The 27,726-nt window shown below is 41.7% G+C and overlaps 1 protein-coding gene across 1 annotated transcript; it reads right to left on the bottom strand.

Annotated features, from left to right (window-relative positions):
* Positions 1-742: 742 nt before the first annotated feature.
* Positions 743-21,872, bottom strand: LOC138851970 (uncharacterized). The gene is made up of 4 exons (XM_070081557.1): positions 21,668-21,872; positions 16,256-16,451; positions 6,884-7,176; positions 743-1,884 (listed from the first exon to the last, which is right to left on the bottom strand). Exons 1-4 carry the CDS (start codon positions 21,861-21,863, stop codon positions 1,532-1,534), a joined length of 1,038 nt encoding a protein of 345 aa, XP_069937658.1. The 5' UTR covers positions 21,864-21,872; the 3' UTR covers positions 743-1,531.
* Between the last annotated feature and the right edge of the window lie 5,854 nt (positions 21,873-27,726).

Here is a 27,726-nt window from a genome sequence, read left to right as displayed (position 1 = left end):
CATCATCCATCTGATCGTGTTATTGTTTGATGCTCATCTTCGTAAAGTCTTTGCCAAACTGAGGAAAGATTTTTTTTTTTTAAGTAGGATTTGCTGACTTTAAGAGAGCATCCCGCTGAGAGACGAAGAAAAAAAAACGTGCGCTTGCTCAATCGTCGCGCTGAAGTCTCGTGTGTCGACCACAATACACCTACCGGCTCAACCTGCTTGCAGCTGTGTTGGCGTTTTTTTGGGATTGTTTTTAGTGCAGCGTTTTCTGTCCTGTCGAAACTTAGTTTTTCTCACTGGTATGATCTAGCCTCTTTCTGCCTTTTTTTTTCATTCTTTTTATATCTTTACTTTTTAATTTGTCATGGAAGTGAGCCAGTATTACTCGTATTATATTTGAGTGTATATTAGCAGCTGCTGGCACTTCACTATTGTATATTTAACATAGTGTGCTTAAGGCTCTGAGATCAAGATCTCACTAGGATCCCCATGCTGTTATCCGAGGGTCATCTAGTCTGTGTATATGATGACTCTCTCGCTGTGTTATTACCGTCGTGTTGTTGTCGTCGACCCGAAGCCACTACGCAACAAAGATTTATTCCTGATCCCTTATACATGTGGGGTGAATTGATCCTCGTGATGGGGCTCTTGATTTGAGGAATTGGAGCTATTCTCCTCTTCCTTGGATCTACCCTGATTGCCCTCCCTTACCAAGCTCTGTGAGAACCAAACGAGTTTAGTGCTGTCCCATTCTTGTACAGATCTTTTGAATGGTAACGAAGAGAAGCAAAGGTTCCGAGTAATATTTGTAGTGGAAAATACTAAACCCTCAAGGTTTATACCGCGCCTCGGGTGTTGGAGGTGATCAGGTTCGATTCAAGGAAGGAAAGGACATTAAGAGGCCCCTCGGCGGCATCAAGGAAGTTGGCCCACAGAGTGCAACGGTTTTGAGAGGCGTCTGAGGTAGTGTGCTGGAGGTAACTATTGTGGCAGAGCTCATGGTCAAAACTGCTTATAAGGTAGTGATAACTACTGACAAGATAACTGTTGAGGCTACAGTAGTTAGAGCTTGTAGGCGAGATGGTAGGGCTTGTAGCAGAGGATTGTGATGGATGATGGTAGTTGTTACATAAGGTAGGACATGTAGATGAGGGTCTAAAGCTTGGGGGAAGAGGAAGGTGGTAGATGATGGTTGTAGTTGCATTAGGTACGGCTTGTAGTGTTTGTAAGTGAGGTTATAGTTGCATTAGGTACGGCTTGTAGTGTTTGTAAGTGAGGTTACAGTTGCATTAGGTACGGCTTATGGTGTTTATGAGGTTGTAGGGCTTGTAGGTGAGGTTGTAGGGTTTGTAAGAGAGGTTACAGAGCTTGTAGGTGAAATTGTAGGTCGTGTAGGTGAGGGCTGTGATGAATGACGGTCGTAGCTACATTAGGTATTTTTTGGGGAGTAGGGAAGAGTTTTGATGATATTTGTAGCAAGGTAAGTTAGGGTGTGATGTTGGCATGGATGTAGCGGTAATGGCTGCCCTATATAAAACAAACTCTACCGAGTGAGATTATGAAGCCACGGGTGGTAGCGGGGGTAGCGCCAGCCCGGCACTGCCCGCGTAACCAGTGGCCCCACTTCATGCGCGGGCGTGCCGTGGGCGGGGTTTGTGGGCGTGGGGTGTGCTGGGCTGGAGACTGTGTGACCCTGGTGAGTGGAGGTGGGTGGCGGCGTTGCTAGGAGGCGAGATTCCACACTGAAGCTGATCTTGCTTTTACTGGTGGGTGTGGGCGTGGATGAGGAGGTGGGGGATGCGGTCGTGGGCGGGGCGGAAGAGGCGGTGGGTGGGCGGTCGTCGCCACAGTCACTGCTAGAGCCTTCACCGCGGGGTTCTCCACACTCGACATCCTCTGTGCAACACAAGGAGAAAAACACAAACGCTCAGTAACGTTTCTTATATACGCAATAGAAAAAACATGTTTATTTCTTCAGATCGGAAAACAAGTTTAATATACACAGCAGAGAACAATGTACAGCAAGCTAAACACAGATGGACACACTCACAAAATGCACGAAAACAAAGACACAGACATATGATCACACACACACACACACACACACACACACACACACACACACACACACACACAGGGAAGGCACTACAATGTATCAGGGAATACTTGTCAGGAAGACAGCAGCGAGTCATGGTACGTGGCGAGGTGTCAGAGTGGGCACCTGTGATCAGCGGGATCCCACAGGGGTCAGTCCTAGGACCAGTGTTGTTTCTGGTATTTGTGAACATGACGGAAGGAATAGACTCTGAGGTGTCCCTGTTTGCAGATGACGAAGTTGATGAGAAGAATTCATTCGATCGAAGACCAGGCAGAACTACAAAGGGATCTGGACAGGCTGCACACCTGGTCCAGCAATTGGCTCCTGGAGTTCAACCCCACCAAGTGCAAAGTCATGAAGATTGGGGAAGGGCATAGAAGACCGCAGATGGAGCACAGTCTAGGGGGCCAGAGACTACAAACCTCACTCAAGGAAAAAGATCTTGGGGTGAGTATAACACCAGGCACATCTCCTGAAGCGCACATCAACCAAATAACTGCTGCAGCATATGGGCGCCTAGCAAACCTCAGAACAGCATTCCGACATCTTAATAAGGAATCGTTCAGGACCCTGTACACCGTGTACGTTAGGCCCATATTGGAGTATGCGGCACCAGTTTGGAACCCACACCTAGCCGAACACGTAAAGAAACTAGAGAAAGTGCAAAGCTTTGCAACAAGACTAGTCCCAGAGCTAAGAGGTATGTCCTACGAGGAGAGGTTAAGGGAAATCAACCTGATGACACTGGAGGACAGGAGAGATAGGGGGGACATGATAACGACATACAAAATACTGAGAGAAATTGACAAGGTGGACAAAGACAGGATGTTCCAGAGATGGGACACAGCAACAAGGGGACACAGTTGGAAGTTGAACACACAGATGAATCACAGGGATGCTAGGAAGTATTTCTTCAGCCACAGAGTAGTCAGGAAATGGAATAGTTTGGGAAGCGATGTAGTGGAGACAGGATCCATTCATAGCCTTAAGCAGAGGTATGATAAAGCTCACGGCTCGGGGAGAGTGACCTAGTAGCGACCAGTGAAGAGGCGGGGCCAGGACCTTAGACTCGACCCCTGCAACCTCAACTAGGTGAGTACACACACACACACACATACACACACACACACACACACACACATTATACATATACACACACACTATATACACACACACACTATCCTTTCACAGTGGTTATTTTGCACACACCACAAATGCACACACACGCAACTTTATATACATACATACATGGGGGACCAGAAACGTGGAGGGCTAAGATGCTGCAAGTGGTAATCGAACACTTCATGCAAAATATTAGGGACACAATCAGAAAGAGAGGAGAGGATGAACCAATAAGGCTGGACATTGTATTCACCTAGAGTGGTTCCAACATAAAGGATATTACATACGAAAGGCCCCTAAGCTCTAGTGATTACATGGTCCTGACTTTCGAATACCATGTAGAGTTAACAATATAGAGTGAAACAGCATAGGATGGAGGGAAGAAGCCAAACTTCTAGAGGGGACTACACCGGCATGAGGCAATTCCAGTATGAAGTGCAGTGGGGAAGAGAATTAGAGGGAAAGACAGTAAATGAAATGGAACAGGAACATGTAGCCACAAAGTGCAGGGAGGCAATATAAATAATGGAAAGATCCGAACCCCTGGTTTACCCAGAGGTGAAGAGAGGCCAAAGCCAAGTGTGCTAGAGCATGGAAAAAACATATTAGGCAAAGGACACAGAAAACAAAGAGTTGAGCTAGAAGCCAGAAATGAATAGCCATGGATAAGGCCCAGAATGAAACAGCATCGAAAACCAAATCTAACCCAAAGTTTTTATAGCCACATCAGGAAGAAAAAAACAGTCAGGGACCAGGTGATCAGGATTAAGAAAGAAGACGGGATCACAAGGAATGACCAAGAAGTATGTTAAAAGCTCAGCACCTGATTTAGAGAAAGAAAGGTTTCCAGCAAACCGAGGCAGTAGAGTACACCAGCGAATGTTGAACACGATACACACAACAAGGAAGGATGCGAAGAAACTGCTGTGTGAGTTAGACACCTCGAAGGTAGTGCGACAAGATAATATCTCTCCATGGGTCTTGAGATGGGAAGCTGAGGCACTGTGTGTGCCGCTAGTAACAATCCTCAATAAATCTATCTAAACAGGGCAACCCCAACAGGAAAGGAAACAGACAGGCAGCATTAAACTACAGACCAAATGTCAGTGAATGTATAGTATGTAAGGTCGTTTAGAAGATTATCAGAAGAGTGGTGGAGCACCTAGAAAGGAATGGGCTCATACATGACAACCAGTACGACTTCAGGGATGGAAAATCATGTATCACAGACCTACTGGAGTTCTACGAAATGGTAATAGAAGATATGAGAGAGAGGGGCGGGTAGACTGCATTTTCTTGGACTGTAAGAAGGCTTTTGACAGTACCACACAAGAGACTGGCACAAAAGCTAGAGAAGCAAGCAGGAATAACGTGAAAAGTACTGCAATGGATCAGGGAATATCTGACAGGATGGGGTGAGTATCATACCGAGCACATCAACTAAATAACTGCTGCAGCATATGGGCGTCTGGAAAACCAAAAATAGCGTTTCGACATCAAAGTATGGAATCTTTCACGACACTGTACACCGTGAACAGCAGGCATATATTAAAGTACACAACAACAGTATGGAGTCCACACCTTGTCAATCACGCCAATGAACTGGTGAAAGTACAGGGGTTTAAAACAAGACTAGGCCAGGAAGTAAGGGGTACGTCCTATGAGGAGAAGTTAAGTAAACTCAACCTGATGTCACTGAAAGACATGAGAGCTTGGGTGAATATGATAATGATATACAAAATACTGAAAGGAATTAAGAAGATGAACAGGGGTAAAATGTTTCAGAGATGGGATACAGGAACAACAGGGCACAAGTGGAAGTTGAAGACTCAGAGGAGTCATAGGGATATTAGGAAGTATTTCTTCAGCCTTAGTGTTGTCAGAAAGTGGAACAATCTGGAGAGTATAGTAGAGGCGAGATCTACACATAGCTTTAAGAATACACAAATAATCCGCACATAGGAAAGAGGAGCTCACGACGACGTTTCGGTCCCACTTCTAATTTCTCTACGTCTTCCCCTATATTCCTCTACTATTGCTACTACCTTTACTATTGAATGAACATAGTAGTGACCAGCGAAGAAGCGGGGCCAGGAGCTGTGAATCAACTCCTGTAACCACATATAGAAAAGAACATATTGGTCAGTACACACACACGCAAGCACACTATGTACACCACACACATTATGTACACCCCCACGCACACATGTACATACACTTGCTAAGAAATACCGACAATTTGGGTACAAAGATACGTAGGCAAGCATTAGGGCACATTTATTAGAAAACGTTTCGGTCCTGGGACCTTGATCACTTCAGAAGTGATCAAGGTCCCCAGGACCGAAACGATTTTGAAGAGATGTCCTAGAGTTTGCCTATATGTGTTTCTAAACCAGGTAGGATAATACCTACAGTAAGTACGTAGATACAGTCACAAGCACAATTCAAAGACATTTATTGAGAAGCTGATTCGTCACAACTAGCTTCATTAACCACTCGCAGAGAAACATTTCCTCGATAAATATCTTAACCTGTGCAAGTGTTTCTTTGTCTAAATATACACAGAGTGTTCCACCAAGTAACTCAATTTACCCAAGAACGTTCATTCTGTAGGGCTTGATAAAGCACATACTTGCCCGTCTTTGGGGCTGAATAAAGGAAAAATCGTCCAATGAAAATGGCCAGTTTAAATGTCCCCCTCCCACGTGTGTTCAAGATGCCTGATATTAATACTTACTAAATGGCCCACTTGGCCGAAGTTTCTTAGTAAATAAAAGGCAATACATTTCGGATATCAACAAGGCATTGATACATAGACAGGGAATTCAAATCTAAAATTACAAAAAAAAAAAAAAAGACGCGTGAACACCAGGAAAAAAATTCAAACTAATCCGTGCGTTTATAAACAATTTGAAAAAACGTGCGAAAACCGACTCGCAATATTGAAGTCAACGTTCGTTTTCGGACGTTCTCTGCTATCACGCCCCGGAGCTCGTCAGTGCTCAATTAAGTTCTTAAGATGACTTACTTCCTGGTCCACTATTTTGCGTGTGAGTCAGTCATTTAGAATTGTTTTCTCCACGTTAACATAACTTAAAATAACGAGAGGCAGTCAGGTTTGATGCACATGCAGGGTAGCTCTAGTTCTCTGGATCAAAAACCGTTAAGCAGCGCCACGGCACCTCCAAGGAATGGGAAAAGTCACTTAAGACTAATGACGCAATTTTAACTGTGAAGGCCAAGTACCGACTTAGCATATCACATGATCACTCCGTCCTTTAAAAGTGCACGTGTTTTTTTTCTAATTGGGCAGGTGTAAACAAGAGTGTAAACAAGAGGTAAGAGGTAAGAGTGTAAACAAGGTGTAAACAAGAGGTCCCAAAGATGAGGGGGTACTTGTACCTCCTCCCATGGGAGACTTAAGTCTCGAGACACTCCCCAGATAGGGAGCCAAGGCCGGGTCACCACTACTTGGAAAAGACCCGGGCCGGGAGAATACCGGCGAATAAAAAAAAAAAAAGAAAAAAAAAGTGGCAGGTGTAAATAACAGTGGTAGGTGTAAATAACAGTGGCAGGTGAAAACAGCAGTGGCAGGTGTAAACAATAGTGGAAGATGTAAACAATAGAGTTAGGGGTAAATACTAGCGCTTGTTGACTAACATGAGAGAGGCTTACCTGGTCTGTGGTCGTGATGTGACTGTGTTGTCAGTGAGAGGTTCAACTTCTCGGCGTGTAGAGGGTGGAGGCCTAGAGCTGCATGGGCAGCCGCCGACGAACTATAGGCTGCAGGAAGAGCTGCATGCGGCACACCGGCGCCCCCCCAAATAGGCGAAGACGCCGCCGCCGCAGCAGCAGCGGCGGCTGCAGGGTTAGACCAGGGCATGGCCCCGGCCGCGGCGTAGGGGTTGTAGAGGCCGTAGCCGGCGGCGCGGGCGAAGTCTGCCGCTGCTCTCTCCGCCGCCCGGTTCCTGCAGGAGAGAAGCAGTGATGAGACGAGGGATGGGTCATAGAGAGCTAATGACAAGCATGGATAGGATGCACTTTAATAACACATGACACCTCCCGAATGACACATGACTCGTTAACTGCACATACCACTCAGCCCAGAATGTCACTAGTCACGTACCTCAACACATGCAAGGCAGTGCAGGGCGTGTCAGAGAACACAAGACACCGAAGATGACACGTATCACAGACTTTAAAAGGAATCTTTCCTGACGCGAGGAATTCGAATTTCTCTCCTGTTTCTCAGATCCAGCCTAATTGTCTCCCATTTCCAAGCTCCATTACACCATTATGGATTAAGTGCTTCCACTTAATAACAATAAAAGATAATGATAAAGATAAACAATAATAATTTATGTCGCTGATCAATCCGAGAGAGGTATCCCCGTATTTAATACCAGTCACTATGCAGCAATGCTCACTATTGGAATAGTGCAGAGTGCGGCAAAAAACTTACAATGTAGTTAAATATTTTGAAGATTTGAAGGGAATCAGAAAATGGACTCAAGTCACCATAAGTTAATATTCAAATTTCTTTAATAAAAATGGCAAATTAGGACATAACACAACGTAAGTCTAAAAAAAAAAAAAAAAAAAAAAACAGAGGAGACCAATATCCTTAAACACGTCAATCACTTGGATTCCCAACAGTTGCACAACCCAGCGCAACATGTGTTTAGAGCAGGTCACCCCTGCCTTTCACAACTACTGGACCACTATGACATGGTCTTGGATGCACTGGAGGACAAAGTATATACATAAACTTTACAAACGCTCTCGACAATCGCGATTATTGTGTAATAGCACACAAACTGCGTGCTAATGGAATAACGGGAAAAGTGGGTAGACTGATCTTTAGCTTTGTAACCAGTAGAACACCAAGAGTAATGGTAAACAGAGTTAAGTCGGAGGTTGCCATACAGAAAAGCTCTGCTCCGCAAGGCACAATACTCACCCCCATCCTGTTCCTCATGTACATATCAGACAGAGATGTAAGCCATAACAATGCGCCTTCGCTGACGATACTAGAATCTGCGTGAGAATCATTCACTAAGAACTGCAAATCTACAAGTGAAAATAAACCAATGATTCAAATGAGCCACAGAAAACAATATGAAGTTCAGCGAGGACAAATTTCAGTTACTCAGCTATGGATAAGTTGAGGAAATAATAGCTAGAACAGAGTATATAACAAATTCTAACTACAAAACAGAACGAAAAAGTAATGTTAAGAATTTGAGAGTGATAATATCACCTTCAAGGTGATATCACCTTCAAGGATCACAATAGTGTCACCATCACATCTGCGAGGATAATGATAACTTGTTGGATAATAAGAACTTTCAAAGCAAGGGATGCCATGCCAATGATGATCCTCTTTAAGTCATTTGTTCTCTAGGCTGGAATGCTGCTGTACATTAACAGTTCCATTCAAGGCAGATGAAATTGCAGATCTACAAAATGAACAGAAAACCTTCACTGCACGTATTAATTCAGTTAAGCATCTTACTGGGAACGTTCGAAGTCCCTTGACCCTCACTTCATGGAACGCCGGCTAGAAAGATGCATCACAATCTACATCTGGAAAATCCTAGTGGGACAGGTCTCAATTCTGCAAACAGAAATTACTTCTTATAAAAGCAAAAGTCTAAGCAGATCGTGCAACATGCCTCCAATGAAAAGCAGGGATGCCATGAATACACCAAGAGAAAACGCAGTAAGTATGTAGGGCCAAAGACTGTTCAACAGCCTCCCTACATTCATATGGGGAATTACTAACAGACCCCTGGCTATCTTCGAGAGGGAACCGGACAGATATCTAAAGTCAGTGCCCGATCAGCCATCTGTTATTCGTACGCTGGATTGCGTGCAGCCAGCAATAAAAGTAACAGCGTTGAAGGCATGAAACTGACCGGGTGCGAGGCTCAGAAATTAACGGATGCAGCAAACTAGGATTTACACAGACCAAAATCAATTCAAAATTTTCACTAAGTGCGCCTGACCAGCTTTAAGAAACTAAGTAATGTATATAAATAAAGGTTACAAAAGATATAAATAATAATAATAATAACAGGATATTTATCAAGGGACATTGAACATGACGCTTATCCCAGGATATCTTTTCACAAGACAGCATGATACGTATCTCATGATATACAGTATATTTTTGAGACACATTAACACCACTTAACTCAGACATGGAGCAAAAAACTCTCAGTGCTTGTCTTCTCTGGCTGCTCTCCACAAATTCTTCCACCTATTGTACATTAACACCACTTAACTCAGACATGGAGCAAAAAACTCTCAGTGCTTGTCTTCTCTGGCTGCTCTCCACAAATTCTTCCACCTATTGTATTCCTCTTCCTCTTGTCTTCAACTAATTCGCTGTTTCTCTCAGAAAACTTTACCGAGACCACACACACGCGTAACTCCACTCACGTTAGACAAACACAGCAAAAACTCTAATACAGGATACATACATTAATCGCTACACTTGGCATCGGGCAATCTACTACCGACATGATCTAGGATGTCGTCACAACTAAATCGTAATATTTAGAGAAGACTAGGCGATATTATTTCTTGATAATGAGCCAGGATGTACTGAAACGCCTTCTAAATTTGTTCAATGCGACTGCATCGTTATAGATGTGAGTGGACTTCGAACTGCATGGACCCTAGCTCGATGCTCAGTACTGTCTTACAAACTGTTTTACTCCGAATTGTGAGTTGGTTGTTAGCTATACTAGCCTTTGTTTTGTGATATTTATTCATAATTTAGTATGTGCTCGGAGTATAGTATGATACGCATAAGTTCTCATACATTAAACAATGCAAATGCCGCTCACACGTTGGAGTGTGACTCACAGATGACACGGTTCACAGGTATTTACTTTTCACATAAGTGAAAAGAAGTGATATATAATAAACACATGATGAAGATACACAAATGCTGTATATGATCCTTTACCGACATTTCGCTCATGCAGTGGGTTTATCAAAGCACAAACAGATGTACCTGAAAAGGGAAGCTAAACCTGTACATAGAAAGCTTAGTGAAAAGTCAGATTAGATGTGCTGAAGCTTGATCCCGGTAATTTTAATCTAAGATTTGACAAATATATGACTAAAAGTGTTGAACATGAGAAGAATCTGATCTAGAAGTTTCCTGGCAAGAGGCTCGTCTATGTTGCAGAAGCTGTTGTTCTGGTTGAAACTGTTGGATTTGTTAATGAGTGATGATTCTAAGAACCTGCGTCTCTGGGTGTCTTCCTCCTTGACAATAAGCTAAAGCTGAACCTTCGTTGTAGGAGCTTCGATATGAAACACAGGCGTTATTGAAGTCGTCCACTCTGTTAGCGAAATGGTATTCAGAAACACATTTGTAGAGGTCTGTGGATGTTTCGCCCACGTATTTTTTGTCACAATCGTTGCAAGTTCCCATGGTTAGAACTTGTTGGTGGTATCCCTTATTGGTGATGCTCTTGATCGTAGTGGAGGCAGTGGTGACTAGGAATTTGGTATTGCAGAGAGTATAAAAGACGTGTTTGACGCTGGAGTTGTTAATGAGGACTATGTATCTTCTTTCAATGGCGCCTCATCTAGCTGGCTTCAATATGTTTTTGTATGTAAGTAGCTAAGAGGAAAGAAGTATCTTCTACAAATTATATCCAACATCCTCAGACCTGCCAGAATGTATGGCTTACCGATGACCCAAAAACTTGTAAATCTAGTGAGATTCATCTATACAACAGGCAGCGCTCTCTCCCCTATAAAAACAAATATTAAGGATACTAGCCAAAAACCTAGAAAAATCATTTGGGTAACGTTATTCAAGCACATACAAGACATTCTGGCGATCTCTTCAACTACGCTAGAAACAAGGAACTCTCCAAGTCTAGACGTGACATTCCTATTCACCAAGGCATCTACATTACAAGCCATCGATCTCCTGCCTTGTATATAAAGACACCATCGACATTCCTGTTCCAACCTTGATTTTGTAGACCTTACTGAACTACATGTTGTTTTTTACCTGCTTTTTTTGTAAATTCTCTCTTTCGCTAGACTTGCGGCCTGCCTATGACTTACCTGCTAAAGGCTATAGTGGCAAATCAATATATGGAACATTTCGAAGCGGAGCGGTTTTCCTCTGTTATCCCCTCCTCCATCACCTGGCTCAATAATGTTAACGATATATTCTTCATAAATCCTACACGACTCGACGTCCCGGTACACCAAAACATAAACAACCAGGAAGATTAAAAAGACAGAATACCGTGGCTAGAACAATACACAAATAATCCACACTTAACAGAAAGGAAACTTATGATGACGGTTTGGTCCTCCTTGTACCATTGACGAGTCACACTGACACACTGAAGCGAGAAGGGTTGAAGATAATACTGTATTCGCCAAGAACGAAGTCTTCACTCGGGGCTTTGCCAGATGGTGACCCGTCACTGGCTTCCGAAGGGGTGTCGGAGTTTGTACAAGTGATGTACCGTTTACAGTCCTACTTCATGGGCAGCCCTATCACAAGGGCATGCTGACTTTTATTTTGGTCAAGTGGAGTATCATTTACAGCCCTATGGCGAGGGCAGCCTTATGACAAGGGCGCGGTGAGCGAGTATTCTTCGGATCAAGTAGGTTAGCATTTGTAGCCCTATATCGGGGGCAGAACTATGACGAGGGCACTGCGAGTCTTCAACACAAGTGGTGTAGCAGTTAGCTACAATGTTCGGAGACACCCTGTAGCTGGGGCACAGCGCGTCTTCAGTTCATTTGGTGGGGATGTGATGCCCTTACGAGGAAATAAGGCCAGAATATATACGAGAGGGGGCAAGGGAGGAAAGAAGTGGTAATGGTAGTGGAAGTAGAGATGGTAGTAGCAGCCGTTGTAGTAGTACGGTGGGCATAGAATAGCGGCAGAAGCAGTAGCAAAGCAGTAGTAATACTGGTAATAATTTTTGTTGTAGTGGAAAAGTACACGTGTGTGCAGTTCAGGACACTTATTAAAAAGACTGAAGAAACTACTCATTGAAAAACGTTTCCTTTAAAAAATGTCCTGAACTGTACATAGGCATTTTTTCTACATCTTTTCGGCATCACCATACCATTTACTTTTCACAGTAGTAGCAGTAATGAGGTAATGGTAGTAGTAGTAAAAGTAGACGTGAAAATAATAGTAGTAGTAGTAGTAGTGATGGTAGCAGAAGCAGTAGTTGTGCAACAGTAGGAAAGGTAGAAATAAGAAGATAGGAAAGGTAATAGTGGAAAACTGGGAATATTTATAGCAAAAAATGTAGTAATAGCGAAGAAAGAGTAGTAAGTGGTGGCAGTTTATTAGAACAATACAGCGAAGAAGCACTGCAGGAAAGATACTGGTCTGCGGGAGTAGGACAAAAACCCTCGCAGGACAAGACCGTCATAGTACAGATCTCACCTGGGAAGACAGGAAAGGCAATGAAAATACATGAAAGGTAAAGAGGTAAAAAGAGGATGAGGCAAAGGTTATGTCAGGTTGCAAATGTTCTAAAGTTAAGAACATTGGCAATATTTGGAGAAAGGCAGTCATCTATAGAGAAAACGCATGTTTAAGATTATTGTATACCTGGAGAGGGTTTCGGAGGTCAACTCCCCCGCGTCCCGGTCTGTGAGCAGGCCTCGTTTATTAGGGATACTTCGACAGAATGACGCCTGTGAAGGCTAGAAGAATGGTAGACAGTTTTGGGAAAGGACCAGTTAATAGGATGATTGTGATCTTAAACACGACAGAAAAGAACGTTGTTAGTGTCTTATGCTCTTACGACCGTCAGAAAGAGAGCGGCCAGTTTCACCAAAGTATTGGAGAGGATAGGAAGAGCAGGAAATGGAATAGACTCCGGAAGCATCAGTGGCAGGAGAATATATCCAAAAGACAGAGGGTGTTGCTAAGATTTAGAATATTGGAAATATAGGGAAGGCAAAGAAAGGGAGATTTCAAAGGAGAAGGGATACACAAATAACCCGCACATAGAAGAGAGGAGCTTACGACGACGTTTCGGTCCGACTTGGACCATTTACAAAGAGTTAGATTACCATTCTAATTTGAACTTGATGGAAGTAGCAAGATTGTTAAGGACATTGTGGAATGGTTGGAAGAGAAGAGTCATGTGGCCAAAGAGCAAAGATGTCATCTACATAACAAATGAACACCAAAGGTTTGAGAATAAAATTTACTATTAAACGACAAAGGCTTCGAGGCCACACAAAGACGAATAAGATCAAGATAGACATCATCGTCAAGAGGGACATCAGTAAAGAGGGACTCAGCGTCAAGACCAAGTATCTTATAGGTCGGATGTAGCCGAACACATACGATGAAGTCTTGAGTGTGACGGAGAAAAGGAGAGTTTTAACTCGATCTTAGCATTTTCCTCCTCCTCCTCTCCTTATCTCTTCATTACCTTTCTTGTCTTCTTCCTTGGTTGGTTCTGTCCTGTGAGGAGTTGTGTCCCGCAGGGATTTTATCTCACCATCGTGGGCCAGTAGCTCTCCTTATGGACTAAACTACTACTACTATCCCTTATCTCCTCCCGTTCGCTCCTAGGTCTTTCTCTGCCCTTCAGCTGTGACCGCTGCTATGAACTCTTATATTAATACCTCATTTTTACTTCTACCACCACTACTGCTGCTACTACTACTAGTACTACTGCTACTACCTCATCACTACTATTACTGTAACTGTTGCTACCTTGACTACTACTTCTGCCACTATTCCATGCCCTCCACCATGCAACTACTACTGTTACCTCTACTTTCACTACTGTCATCTATCCCGTATTCCCCCGCCCCCTTCCGTATGTAATCTGGCCTTCTCATTTCACTTTGACTTTTCATTGGTTCATGTCAGACCGAAAAGTTGTCAAAAGTTATCGTTTCCTGCGTGTAGGTTATTTGTGTATACTCAAGCAGGTCGACCCCTCAGTCCAATTCACGCTGGAAATAGTCGACGGTACTCTCTCTCATTTCGATGTTCTACTCTGCCAATCTGATTATGAACTTCATTTCAAAGTCTACCGGAAACGCACCAACCAATACGATTTTTTCTACTTATACTCACTCCAAGACTATGACAGGTGGTGATATTATATGTTTCTTCCAGCGTGCTCTGTGTGTCTTAAGTAATTAATTCCTTGTAGAATAATTCCATTTTCTCTAACAAATATTTTCTAAATTTCACTATCCTCGTCATATCATCCTAGTTTGCAGAGGCCTTATACAAATTCTTGGTAACCTAGTCGAGGCACCACTATTAGAAGACATATAGTCCTCAACTACTCAATTGTTAAACACGTCTTCAATACTCTCTCCAATATCAAATCCCAAGTAATCGCCACTGCCTCCACTGCGATCAAGAACATCACCATTAAGGGATACTACCAGTAAGTTCATACCACTGCTGAGGTATACACAGTCTCTTGCAACGTTGGAATAAAATAAACGTCGGCGCAATGTCTACAGACTTCCATTCACGTATTTCCATACAACAATAGGTCAGCATCCATTACACACAAAAACTCCCACAATCACTTAATTAACCACAAGGGCACACGGTTCATTGCCAAGGAGGATGACACCCAGAGACGCAGGTTCTTAGAATCATCACTCATTGGCAAATCCAACAATTTCAGTCCGAACAATGGCTTCTGCAACATAGCTGAGCCTCTTACCAGGAAACTTCCAGATATGTATCCCACATAACAATTCATAAATATGGAGGAGCACTGCAGTAGGTCTACTGGTCCATGCTAGGCAGATTCTTCCCAAGCTCAACACTTCTCAGTCATAATAACTGGTATATAATATCGACAAGTAGATGTGTAAGATACATGTGCAACAGTCAGCAAGACAGATAGATAAGTTACATAAGTAGAACATATTGCACATATCTTATCTACTTTCTCAGTCATATATTTATCCAACCTGAGTTTACAACTACCCAAGGAAATTGCTTCAACACACTTAACCTGACTCTTTACTCACTACGCTCCCGGTGTATAGCCTCATCGTCCCTCTTCAGACAGATCTGTTTGTGACTTGATAAAGCCCACTGTGTGGGCGAAATGTTGTAACTAAAGAAGCGCATTGTACATCATTTGTCTCTCTCCTCACATAGGTGTTCGATTTAGGATACATATCGTAAGTAGAGCGATACAGGTTAACTAAGATACGGCACCGTGTATTTAGCATTCGCCAGACACGGAAGAGTTCAGAAAGACGAACACAGAAGATACAGATCACAAGGTGCATTCATAGGGAGCCATCAGCAGAACATGATTAAGTGGACACGTACCTAGGGATTCTGCCATAGGACAAGCCTGATTGGACACATGACTTCGTGTTATATAGGAGGACATGGCATACATCAGTAGGATATGCCAGTGAAAGCACTACCTGAGGCAAAGTACTTAGGAATGATGACATAGGAGATGCCAAAGTAAACACGTACCTTGGGTTCCTGGAAAAGGGACACGGCAGAAGATAAGCTCCTGAAATTACTGCAGTATAACTTGCTAGAGAGGACACCCACCTAAAGATCATGCAGTATGACATTACAGAGGACACCTACATGATAATTCAGACGCAGAACACGCTCCGAAGAATAAGTACCTGGGAAATTTTGTAGTAGGAAACTGCAGTGAATACGTACCTGGAGATCCTGACGTCGAACACGTCAGAAATACATGTATTAGTGAATACTGCTGAAGGCCAGCTATAAAAGTCATACTTGGCAGGATACATCAAAAATTATAGATAACTAGAGATTCTATAGTAGAACACGGCATTGGATACTTACATAAGAACCCTATGATGAAGGGAACGAAGGGGACACATGTCTGTGGATACTGCAACAGGACACGACTAAAGACACGTACCTAAAAATTCTGCCGATGGAAGATACTACCTTGGACACATACCTGGAGATCTTCAAGTAGAGCGTCATTTGACACGTATCTGGAAATACTTCAGTAGGACACGGCAGGGGATGACACGTACCTGAGGATCCTGTTAATGGAGGAGACGGAAGGAGCGGTGGAGTTGGTACACACGCTCTCAGAGATGAGTTTCTCGCGGATCTCCCAGGCGAAGATGGTCGGGTTCTCACGCTTGTACTGCTCGATCTTGTTTACTACCTGAGGAGTGGCTACCTTCGGCTTCGAACCTCCGATCATACCCGGCGGTCGAATGGTCCCTGCAATTTAGACAGGTGTTTTATGTTAACTTAGCTAGATGCTGAGGTCATTTTAGCAGCTGTGTTGCTAATTCTAATTCTAATGTGAGTGAACTACTCACTCACATTAAAAATTTTCTTCTCTTCAATTGTCTGTAACTAACTTTTTTTAATTTACTAAACTATGTAACTAATAAATCAGATAAAGGTCAACAGTGAAACATTATATTGGCCAAAAAAAAAAAAAATTATAACTTCAATCTATGGGAATAGATAATACAAATATATCTAAATGAAAATTCAGAATGAAAATAAAAGTAGGTGTATAAAAAGTGGTTAAGGAATAAAGAAATAAGAAAGTGTGATAAACAAGGGTTGAGGCTCGACCGTTCGTCACTGTAGGAGCTGCCAGAAATCACCGGCTCTTCAACACGCAAGTTATACTTTTGTATCAATCAAATCACATATTACTCGGGTAGATAATTTCAAGTAGATCCTTCATGTGTTAGCCCAAATCACCGACTAGTATGTTTTAAATAAGTGACCCACTGATCAGATCAGATCGACTGGTCCGAACCCTCGACTGGTCTGAACCCTTGATGGTCCGAACCCTTGACTGGTTTAAACGGATTCGTTGGACAATAAAGCAGACTGTAAACGGATGGGGTTGTAGGCGCCCTTATCAAACACAAACAATAAATATAAACCAGGAACGTACACGGTAAGCGGTCCAATTAGTTAGAAATAGAAATACAAATAGCTAGAGCTTCATTTAAGGAGGTTATTAATAGAATATTCAAGAGGTTGCTAGTAGAATTACAGTAAATCAACCACTCAAATCATTATGAAGCTCTGTATAGTCTGCAGTCAATCAAACAAACGGGCTTCCACATGGATAAATTGTTATTTCTGTGGAAATTGATGTCACGCCCCTTGTGCAGATATCCAAGAACTAGCTACAAGCAGTATTAAAACAGGGAAGTGTTTTTGGGTATGCCCAAATGAGGAAAATCTGTGGACTAAAATCACAAGGGTATTAAAAGAGGATAACATCGAAGCTGCTTTCATAGACAACCTGGAAGCTTTCTACAACAGATGGGAACATAAAAAGTCTGGGCTGAATGGTACTGCCCTTGATACTGGCCATGTAGCCAGAAACTGTAAGGCTGGAGGTGATGTCCTGGTAGTCAGTAAATGTGGGGCTGATAGTGCTGTCCTGGGAGACAGTAATGGTGAAGCCGGAGGTGCTGTCCTGGGAGACAGTAATGGTGAAGCTGGAGGTGCTGTCCTGGGAGACAGTAATGGTGAAGCTGGAGGTGCTGTCCTGGGAGACAGTAATGGTGAAGCTGGAGGTGCGGTCCTGGGAGACAGTAATGGTGAAGCTGGAGATTTTGTCCAGGTAGTCGGGAATTATACGCAGGAAGGAATACATATAAATGACCTCATAGGGGACAGGAACCGTAGTGGGGAAACAAGTGTAGTCTAAGATAAGATAAAACCAATATTGCAAACTAGAAATACCACAGGAAATAGCAAACAAGAGGACTCCACTAGCTATAGTGAGGATATATTACCAAAAACAACTGGTGGGAGCTCAATTGTTGGTGCTAGGGAGGATAGGAATAAGACAGGGAAACATGCACCAACAGGGAATACAGTCACAGAAACCCAAGGCAAACGGAAACCAAGCCTGTGCACATACTATGCACTTGGTATCTGCAGACATGGGAAATCTGGAAAAACAGACGGGACGTGCAACTATGACCACCCTAGAAAATGCCATGCCCATATGACAACAGGAAAATGCAAACTCCCTTCCTGTAAGCTTTTTCACCCTGAAATGTGTACCTCTTCAGTACAGGAAAGACTGTGCTATAACTTAAATTGCCAGGCACACCATCTAAAGGGTACAAAAAGATACAAAACATCCAGGCCATGGGAAAACCTGGGTAGCCACAGCCACTCAAGAGGGAGAGGTTTTTTAGTGCCAGGAAGGAAAAAAAACTGGCAGGAAATGGCAGAAATCGTACATCAAATCCAGTCATTCCTGGAGTGGAACCACAGTCGATGGCCTCCACTCCAAACCAACAGATACAGATACTAATGCCGGAAAAAAAATCCCCCCCAGTACCAACAATACCACCAGTCCGATGACATTCTTCTTTGCAAATATACAGGGTCTAAAGCCAGCAACAAACAACAAAATACCTTTCATCCGTGGACTGCTTGCAGAGGCAAAGGCAATGTTCGCGGCTTTCACTGAGACCCACATAAAGGATCACTTGGACAACGAAATATGGATCCCAGGTTACAACCTATACAGATGTGACAGAGTGAACAGGCAAAAGGGGGGGGGGGGTTGGCCTGTACATTGCAGAGTCACTTGTTTGCACAGAACTGCTAAATGCCTCAAATGATGTAGTGGAAGTTTTAGCAGTAAAGGTCGAGAACCAAAACCTAGTCATTGTGGTAGTCTACAAGCCTCCGGATGCAACATCCCAGCAATTCCAGGAACAGCTGTTAAAAATTGACCACTGTCTGGAAAATCTTCCAGCTCCTGCACCCAACATCTTGCTCCTGGGGGATTTCAACTTAAGGCACCTAAAATGGAGGAATATAGCAAATAATATTGTTGCAGTAACAACACCAGGAGGCAGCTCTGATGAAAACTCACACTCACACGAGCTTTTAAATCTCTGCACAAAATTCAATTTAAACCAGCAAATAATAGAGCCTACTAGACTGGAGAATACACTAGACCTCATCTTCACTAACAATGATGATCTGATAAGAAATGTCACCATATCAAAAACAATATACTCAGATCACAACATAATTGAGGTTCAGACATGTATGCGTGGAGCCCCAGACCGACATAATGAGACTAGTCACGAGGGAGCATTCACCAAATTCAACTTCAATAACAAAAACAAAGTGGGACCAAGTAAACCAAGTCCTAACCGATATAAGCTGGGAAGATATACTAAGCAACACAGACCCCAACTTATGCCTAGAACAGATTAACTTGGTGGCACTCGATGTATGCACAAGGCTTATTCCTCTAAGAAAAAGGAGGAGTAGATGTAAAATAGAAAGAGACAGGCGCTCCCTTTACAGGCGACGGAAAAGAATAACAGAGCGGCTAAAAGAGGTCAATATATCTGAAATGCGTAGGGAGACACTGGTCAGAGAAATAGCAAGCATCGAACTCAAGCTAAAGGAATCTTATAGGAGTCAGGAATCGCGGGAAGAACTAAAAGCCATAAATGAAATCGAAAGAAACCCAAAGTATTTCTTCTCCTATGCCAAATCAAAGTCGAGAACAACATCCAGTATTGGGCCCCTACTTAAACAAGATGGGTCCTACACAGATGACAGCAAGGAAATGAGTGAGCTACTCAAGTCCCAATATGACTCAGTTTTTAGCAAGCCGCTAACCAGACAGAGTCGAAGATCAAAATGAATTTTTTATGAGAGAGCCACAAAATTTGGTTAACACAAGCCTATCCGATGTTATCCTGACGCCAAATGACTTCGAACAAGCGATAAATGACATGCCCATGCACTCTGCCCCAGAGCCAGACTCATGGAACTCCATGTTCATCAAGAACTGCAAGAAGCCCCTATCACGAGCCTTTTCCATCCTATGGAGAGGGAGCATGGACACGGGGGTCGTCCCACAGTTACTAAAAACAACAGACATAGCCCCACTCCACAAAGGGGGCAGTAAAGCAACAGCAAAGAACTACAGACCGATAGCACTAACATCCCATATCATAAAAATCTTTGAAAGGGTCCTAAGAAGCAAGATCACCACCCATCTAGAAACCCATCAGTTACACAACCCAGGGCAACATGGGTTTAGAACAGGTCGCTCCTGTCTGTCTCAACTATTGGATCACTACGACAAGGTCCTAAATGCACTAGAAGATAAAAAGAATGCAGATGTAATATATACAGACTTTGCAAAAGCCTTCGACAAGTGTGACCATGGCGTAATAGCGCACAAAATGCGTGCTAAAGGAATAACAGGAAAAGTCGGTCGATGGATCTATAATTTCCTCACTAACAGAACACAGAGAGTAGTCGTCAACAGAGTAAAGTCCGAGGCAGCTACGGTGAAAAGCTCTGTTCCACAAGGCACAGTACTCGCTCCCATCTTGTTCCTCATCCTCATATCCGACATAGACAAGGATGTCAGCCACAGCACCGTGTCTTCCTTTGCAGATGACACCCGAATCTGCATGACAGTGTCTTCCATTGCAGACACTGCAAGGCTCCAGGCGGACATCAACCGAATCTTTCAGTGGGCTGCAGAAAACAATATGAAGTTCAACGATGAGAAATTTCAATTACTCAGATATGGTAAACACGAGGAAATTAAATCTTCATCAGAGTACAAAACAAATTCTGGCCACAAAATAGAGCGAAACACCAACGTCAAAGACCTGGGAGTGATCATGTCGGAGGATCTCACCTTCAAGGACCATAACATTGTATCAATCGCATCTGCTAGAAAAATGACAGGATGGATAATGAGAACCTTCAAAACTAGGGAGGCCAAGCCCATGATGACACTCTTCAGGTCACTTGTTCTATCTAGGCTGGAATATTGCTGCACACTAACAGCACCTTTCAAGGCAGGTGAAATTGCTGACCTAGAAAATGTACAGAGAACCTTCACGGCGCGCATAACGGAGATAAAACACCTCAATTACTGGGAGCGCTTGAGGTTCCTGAACCTGTATTCCCTGGAACGCAGGCGGGAGAGATACATGATTATATACACCTGGAAAATCCTAGAGGGACTAGTACCGAACTTGCACACGAAAATCACTCACTACGAAAGCAAAAGACTTGGCAGACGATGCAACATCCCCCCAATGAAAAGCAGGGGTGTCACTAGCACGTTAAGAGACCATACAATAAGTGTCAGGGGCCCGAGACTGTTCAACTGCCTCCCAGCATACATAAGGGGGATTACCAACATACCCCTGGCAGTCTTCAAGCTGGCACTGGACAAGCACCTAAAGTCGGTTCCTGACCAGCCGGGCTGTGGCTCGTACGTTGGTTTGCGTGCAGCCAGCAGCAACAGCCTGGTTGATCAGGCTCTGATCCACCAGGAGGCCTGGTCACAGACCGGGCCGCGGGGGCGTTGACCCCCGGAACTCTCTCCAGGTAAACTCCAGGTGTACACTTTACTCCAGAGCTTAGCAACCTAAGTTCCCCAGACTTACCGAGAAGCTTGGCCATTGCGGCAGTGTGTTGAGAGAGAACGTGTTGAGCCAGGTCGTAGTGGCGGGCGGCTGCGGCGGCTGCGGCTGCGGTCGAGGGTGCGTACCTTATACCTTCCATGGGTGTCGCGCCTCCACTAGACGCCGACACGACGGTGGTCTGTGGAGGGAGCACCAGCGGCCGCGCTGGACTGTACATGTCACGGCTTCCTGGGGAACACCAAACAGAATCCGTGTTACTCATGACGTTAAATTATGAAAAGCTACTTATGGTATTACTACCAAATTATACTTCTACTTTAACACTGTTAGTAATACAACTACTACTACAGTTGCAAGTGCTGTTATTGTTTTTTAGATAAATAAATGAGTAAGAAGATAATACATGTAAGGAAATCAACACCAACATACTATTATTTATATCAATAATATTTATCAATAATAATATTATCAATATTAATAGTATTATTATTGATAGTATTGTAATTGCTATTATTATTATTATTATTATTATTATTATTAAAGTCCTATAATTTTAGAGAGGCTGTAACAGAGCCATAGAGCTGCTGCACCTATTCTCATTTCACTAAGTTACTCACCATACGAGGTATCCAACGTTAATTTCTGAATGCTTCCTATAAACTTATAAATGCTATTTACTATATTCTCGAATAGATTAAGCCACTCTAACTTCTTAAAACGTTATTTAAAAAACAAATAAGTTAATTCAATCAACAGCTTCGAGGTGGCCGAGTGTAGGCAGGAAATGCTCACAACTGCTAAAGCTTCGCTTGTTATGTGAAAATGAGCTACACGGAGATATGCTGGCACACACGCATTATTATAGACAGGGAGATAAAAACAGCGAAGGGGAGAGCAAGCAGAGGAAAGGGAGAGGAAACAGAGGAACGGGAGAATAAGACTGGACGGGGAAAGAAGTGGGGGATCAACACAGAGAAGCAGCAAATCATGTACGTATGTGACTGACGAGGTTTAGAGAAGGAAATCCTACCTCCCGAGCATCCCCAAGGGCCATCGTCTCAACAACTGGCACCTTTTCATTTCCTCCCCTCCCCAGTCATGGTTCTTTCCCTGCCGGTCCCCCCCCCCCTTCCCTTCCGCTCACTCTCTTTCACTTTCCATTCCTTTCCTCTTTCTACTCCAGTTCTCTTCTACCAGGATTTCTTCCCATTTTCTTCCATTTCTATTTCTCTCTTTGTAATTTTCCTCCTCCCTCCTTACCTTTGCTCCTCCCATTCACACTCTTTCCCTTCTCTCTTATTGCCCATTCTACATATTCTCTTCTCCTTCGAACTATCGCTTTTTCCTACTCTTTTTTTTTTACACAGGGTTCACAAAGTACCTGACCGGCTTCGCATGGGTCAGTATGCCTTTTGCAGTGTTCCTTCTTTCTTATGTTCTTTTGTTAACTGCTTTAGAGAAGCCAAATTAATGAGAATGGTAATGAATGTGGTTTTCCCAAGGGATTTATATATAGTTAGGAAAAAAAGGAAAACATAACTCTACTGACTGGGAGAAAATGTAGATTTGGGGAATTGGACGTCCCAAACTGTCCTTATTTCAGAGACTTCATAACAAACACTGTAGTAATTTGCAAACCTGAAGTAGCTATGGCAATAATATACAACCCACACCCTAACAACAGAAGGCACAGATAAGAAAACAACATTAATGAGGACACAATTTCCTAAATATAACAACCAATGCAGCAAATAAGATCAGACAAAGATTCCTACTCTTATATGTTTACAATCATGGAAAGTATATTGGGAATATGAGAGTTCGATGCGAAAGACGAAAGGCAGAGAGCAAGGAAATTTTAGTCAGCAATATTATTCAAAGTTAGAGTATCGTAGGTCACACAAAAATGAGGGTTTATAGTTAGCCAATTCAGCGTGAAATTATGTTCACCCATATTGATTTTAGGAGAATCAATTTCGAGGCTCCCATAGGAGCTAATGATAACTCTATTATGTACTTAAGTATCAATATAGAGTCGAGACGGAAAGACAGACCGGAGGAAAAGAGAGCAGATAGCAGACATGTAGTGTGTTGACAAGTGTTGTCCCATAGTGAGCTTCTATCACGTAGGCAGCCATGCAGGTGCCAGGGATACTATATTTACCTTTATGAGTCGCGACAAAACAGTTTCGTTGAAGGATTTTGAGATGCCTGAGATATGCTGTTGTTACTCATGGTGTACAGTACAGAGAAGGTGAAGAATAAGATACATATGCAACACCTTGATATCTTGAGACAGACACTTGAGACAGTAGAAACAGAAACTGGAATGTGATCAGCAAGTCAGCCTTGGTAGGAGATGTTAAGTCTCTCAAGTCTAAAGCATAGATATGGAAATCTCACCTAACCTCCCTTAAACTAACGTATTTTTTTTAGCTTAATTCTGCTATATATATCACAGGTCAATTTACATCTATTTATTATTATATAAAATCAACGATATATACTTTTCTCGTACTGCTCAGATCGATTTTCGTTGATTTATAGCAAAAACATTTTCATTCGGCATATTCGGCAAAGTTCACAGTTGCCAAATAGGCCAAACTGGACGCTTCGTTTTATGATTAACAAATGATTAACAAATCGCAAACATTATCTCTCAGTCTATAGCGGGATTCGAACCCGCGAACGCGGCATAGAGTACACACACACACACGCACAATAATATATATGTATATATATATATATATATATATATATATATATATATATATATATATATATATATATATATATATATATATATATATATATATATATATATATATATATATGTCGTGCCGAATATGTAAAATTGGTCAATTAGCAAGAACTCATTTAAAATTAAGTCCTTTCTAAAATCTTCTTTTATACGTTTAAAGATATATTTTTTTCATTAATGTTAATGTAAAAAATTTAAATTTTGCTCCAAAAGAATCTTGGAAAACTTACCTAACCTTATTATAACAAGAACAATTTATTTTAGCCTAACCCAACTAAATATATTTTAGATTTGTTTACAATAATTAAATAATAAACAAACGCAGTGAAATATATTTTTTTCGTTAGGTTCAGAATGATTCTGGCGAAATTATTGCATACACAAATTTTCGCTTGTCCTATATGGCAAGATGAGCGTTGCTATTTAAGCCAAGATCGCAAGTTCTGCCTATTCGGCACGACATTATATGTATATAATTATATATATATATATATATATATATATATATATATATATATATATATATATATATATATGTCGTGCCGAATAGGCAGAACTTGCGATCTTGGCTTAAATAGCAACGCTCATCTTGCCATATAGGACAATTACAAATTTGTGTATGCAATAATTTCGCCAAAATCATTCTGAACCTAACGATAAAAATATATTTCACTGTGTTTGTTTAGTATTAAATTATTGTAAACAAATCTAAAATATATTTAGTTGGGTTAAGCTAAAATAAATTGCGCTTGTTATAATAAGGTTAGGTAAGTTTTCTAAGTTCCTTTTGGTGCAAAATTAAAAATTTTTGCATCAACAGTAATGAAAAAAATATATCTTTAAACGTATAAGAGAAAATTTTAGAAAGGACTTAATTTTAAATAAGTTCTTGCTAATTGACCAGTTTTACATATTCGGCACGACATATATATATATATATATATATATAATATATATATATATATATATATATATATATATATATATATACGTATATACATATATTTAATGCACTTCGCGAAAACAAGCGAAAGTATATACAAAGGAATATCACAGCCAGCAGGATTCGAATCCACGTCGGACGCTGTCAACTATACTCTGGTACAATCTCTTGTTTGCCTCCACGGGTAAAAGTTGTCGTCTCCAAAGATGCCTCAGTACTCCACCCACCTTCTTTCCTTCTTCAGTTCCACAATTCTCTTCATCTCTCGTAAAATTATCTGCTGACAAGTCCATTCCCAAATATCTGAACACATTTACTTCCTCCTTACTCCCTCCCTCCATATTATTTCTCTTTGCCTATATTTTTAATACTCTTATCATCTTGCTCTTTCTTATGTTCGCTTTTAATTTAATTCTTTTATGTACCCTCCAAGTCTGTCTACCCACCTTTGCAAGTTCTCTACAGAATCTCCCAAAAGAACGTGTCATCGGCAAGAAGCAACTGTGATAACTCCCACTTTGTATTAGATTCATGTATAACCTTTTCATCCCATCACCCTAGCGTTCACTTCTTTTACAGCCTCCTCTGTAAGGCCTACTTTCACTGGAAAATAATCTCCCTCTCCCCTAACCTGAGTCTCACTATACACGTAAAGTTCTTTACTTCTTTAAGTAACCTACCTCCTATTTCTCTCCTTTATGTTTCCTACAACTCATTCAATAATAACTCTACCATACACTTTACCTTTAATACTCAATAGGCTTTTTCCCCTATAATCCTTTCACTATCTTTTATTCCCTCTTTCGTTATGCTAAGGAACTCTGTTTGCTCTCTGACGATCCCTTTCATGCATATACTGAATTTACCAACCTCTTCAAAACTATATCCCTAACTGCTTTTAACGATTCTGTCTTAACCTTATCTATTCTGCTTTATTCTCTTTCATTCTACTCACTGCCTAACGCTTCTCCTCCATACTCACCTATTGCCGTTCCTCACTCATGAAAGTGCCATACTTCCCTGCCCAATGTAAATAATCACTGCCTCCCTCTCTTCATCAACATTAAACAACTCCCAGTACCTCTATCTCCCCATCTGCTTTTAACTCTAAAACGCATTTGCTTTCTAAGTTTTCTCAGCTTATTAATCTCACCACCAAAAATTTCTGATTCTAAGATTTATTTTTATAAAACTTCTCCATCTGTCTCAATAGCTCTCCTTCTGCACTTCTTCACTACTCTTTTAACCTCTCTTTTACTAGTATATTCCGCCCTCTGTATATCACTTCTATATAGTAATATCCTCCTCTAATTTATAAACTTTGACTTCTCTCTTACCAATCGATGACATTCTTCTTGTACGCTGTCTACCTCTGACTTTCACGGTAGCTACCACTCAATATTGGTTTGATACATCTGTCGCCCCCTCTAAAAACAAGCGCATCCAGAAGTCTACCCATCAACCTTTTATTCACATTGTCCGATAAACTTCTATCATTACGTTCCATACCATATCACATATGCTTATTTTTCTTTTTTTATTATGTATATTACCTATTACCAAACCTCTTCCTATACATAGCTCAAATACAGGCCCCCATTATCATTTACCTCTGACATTAAACTTATCTGATGAACCTTCTACAGCATCTTTTCATTTAATTTCGAAACTTCCTAAACACCTTCCAATATCTCTATCTCTCTCTCCTCTACACTCTTAACTTCCCAAGGTGTAACTATTACCTTCTTTTAATATTCCAACATTATTGTATTACATATAATTCTTGAATTAATTCACTTATATTCCCACAATTCTTTCCACACTTGTTCATTTATTACCACTACTCCTTCCTCAGCTCTGATTCTCTTTGATATACATGAATTGATCCCAGTTACATCTCTCCACTGAGATTCTCCTACCCACTTTGTCATCGTTTCGCTTAAACTTTAGAATATCCAGCGTCTTTTCACTCGTAACATCCATACTATACCCAAGAACATTCAAGCAATCCACCTTCAAAAGGTTCTTTATTTTTTCTAGTTATTTATACAAGAGAATGGGTTACTATTCCCTTTCTTAGCAGCTCTGTAATCATCTTTAACCACACGTACTGTTTTCGGAGAAAGAATTCTCATCCACATCGCCATGGAGACGAAAAGAAACCCTAAAAGAATAAGAAAAATTAAGAGAGCAGAAGAAAATTCAAATAAGTATGTATACACATAAATGTACATGCCCAACTACATGTGTAGTACGAACTAGGTGTAAACAAAAGTAACGAGATATACCTGTCATCTTACGTGTATAAGAGGCTGAAAGACACTAACAATTCTTTCATTGTGTAAAAAAATTACAGGTTTCCGTTTCACACTCATT

The sequence above is a fragment of the Cherax quadricarinatus genome, unplaced genomic scaffold (assembly GCF_038502225.1).
Source record: "Cherax quadricarinatus isolate ZL_2023a unplaced genomic scaffold, ASM3850222v1 Contig3100, whole genome shotgun sequence".
Classification (NCBI taxonomy): Eukaryota; Metazoa; Arthropoda; class Malacostraca; order Decapoda; family Parastacidae; genus Cherax; species Cherax quadricarinatus.
This window is presented reverse-complemented; position numbering and strand designations above follow the sequence as displayed.

Excerpts from the sequence above, each read along its gene's own strand:
- LOC138851970 (XM_070081557.1), bottom strand. The coding sequence starts at position 21,863 with ATGTACAGTCCAGCGCGGCCGCTGGTGCTCCCTCCACAGACCACCGTC. Across the intron at positions 16,452-21,667 it reads CGCAATGGCCAAGCTTCTCG|GGACCATTCGACCGCCGGGT; the intron begins GTAAGTCTGGGG and ends TCTAAATTGCAG. Across the intron at positions 1,885-6,883 it reads ACATCACGACCACAGACCAG|AGGATGTCGAGTGTGGAGAA; the intron begins GTAAGCCTCTCT and ends TGTGTTGCACAG.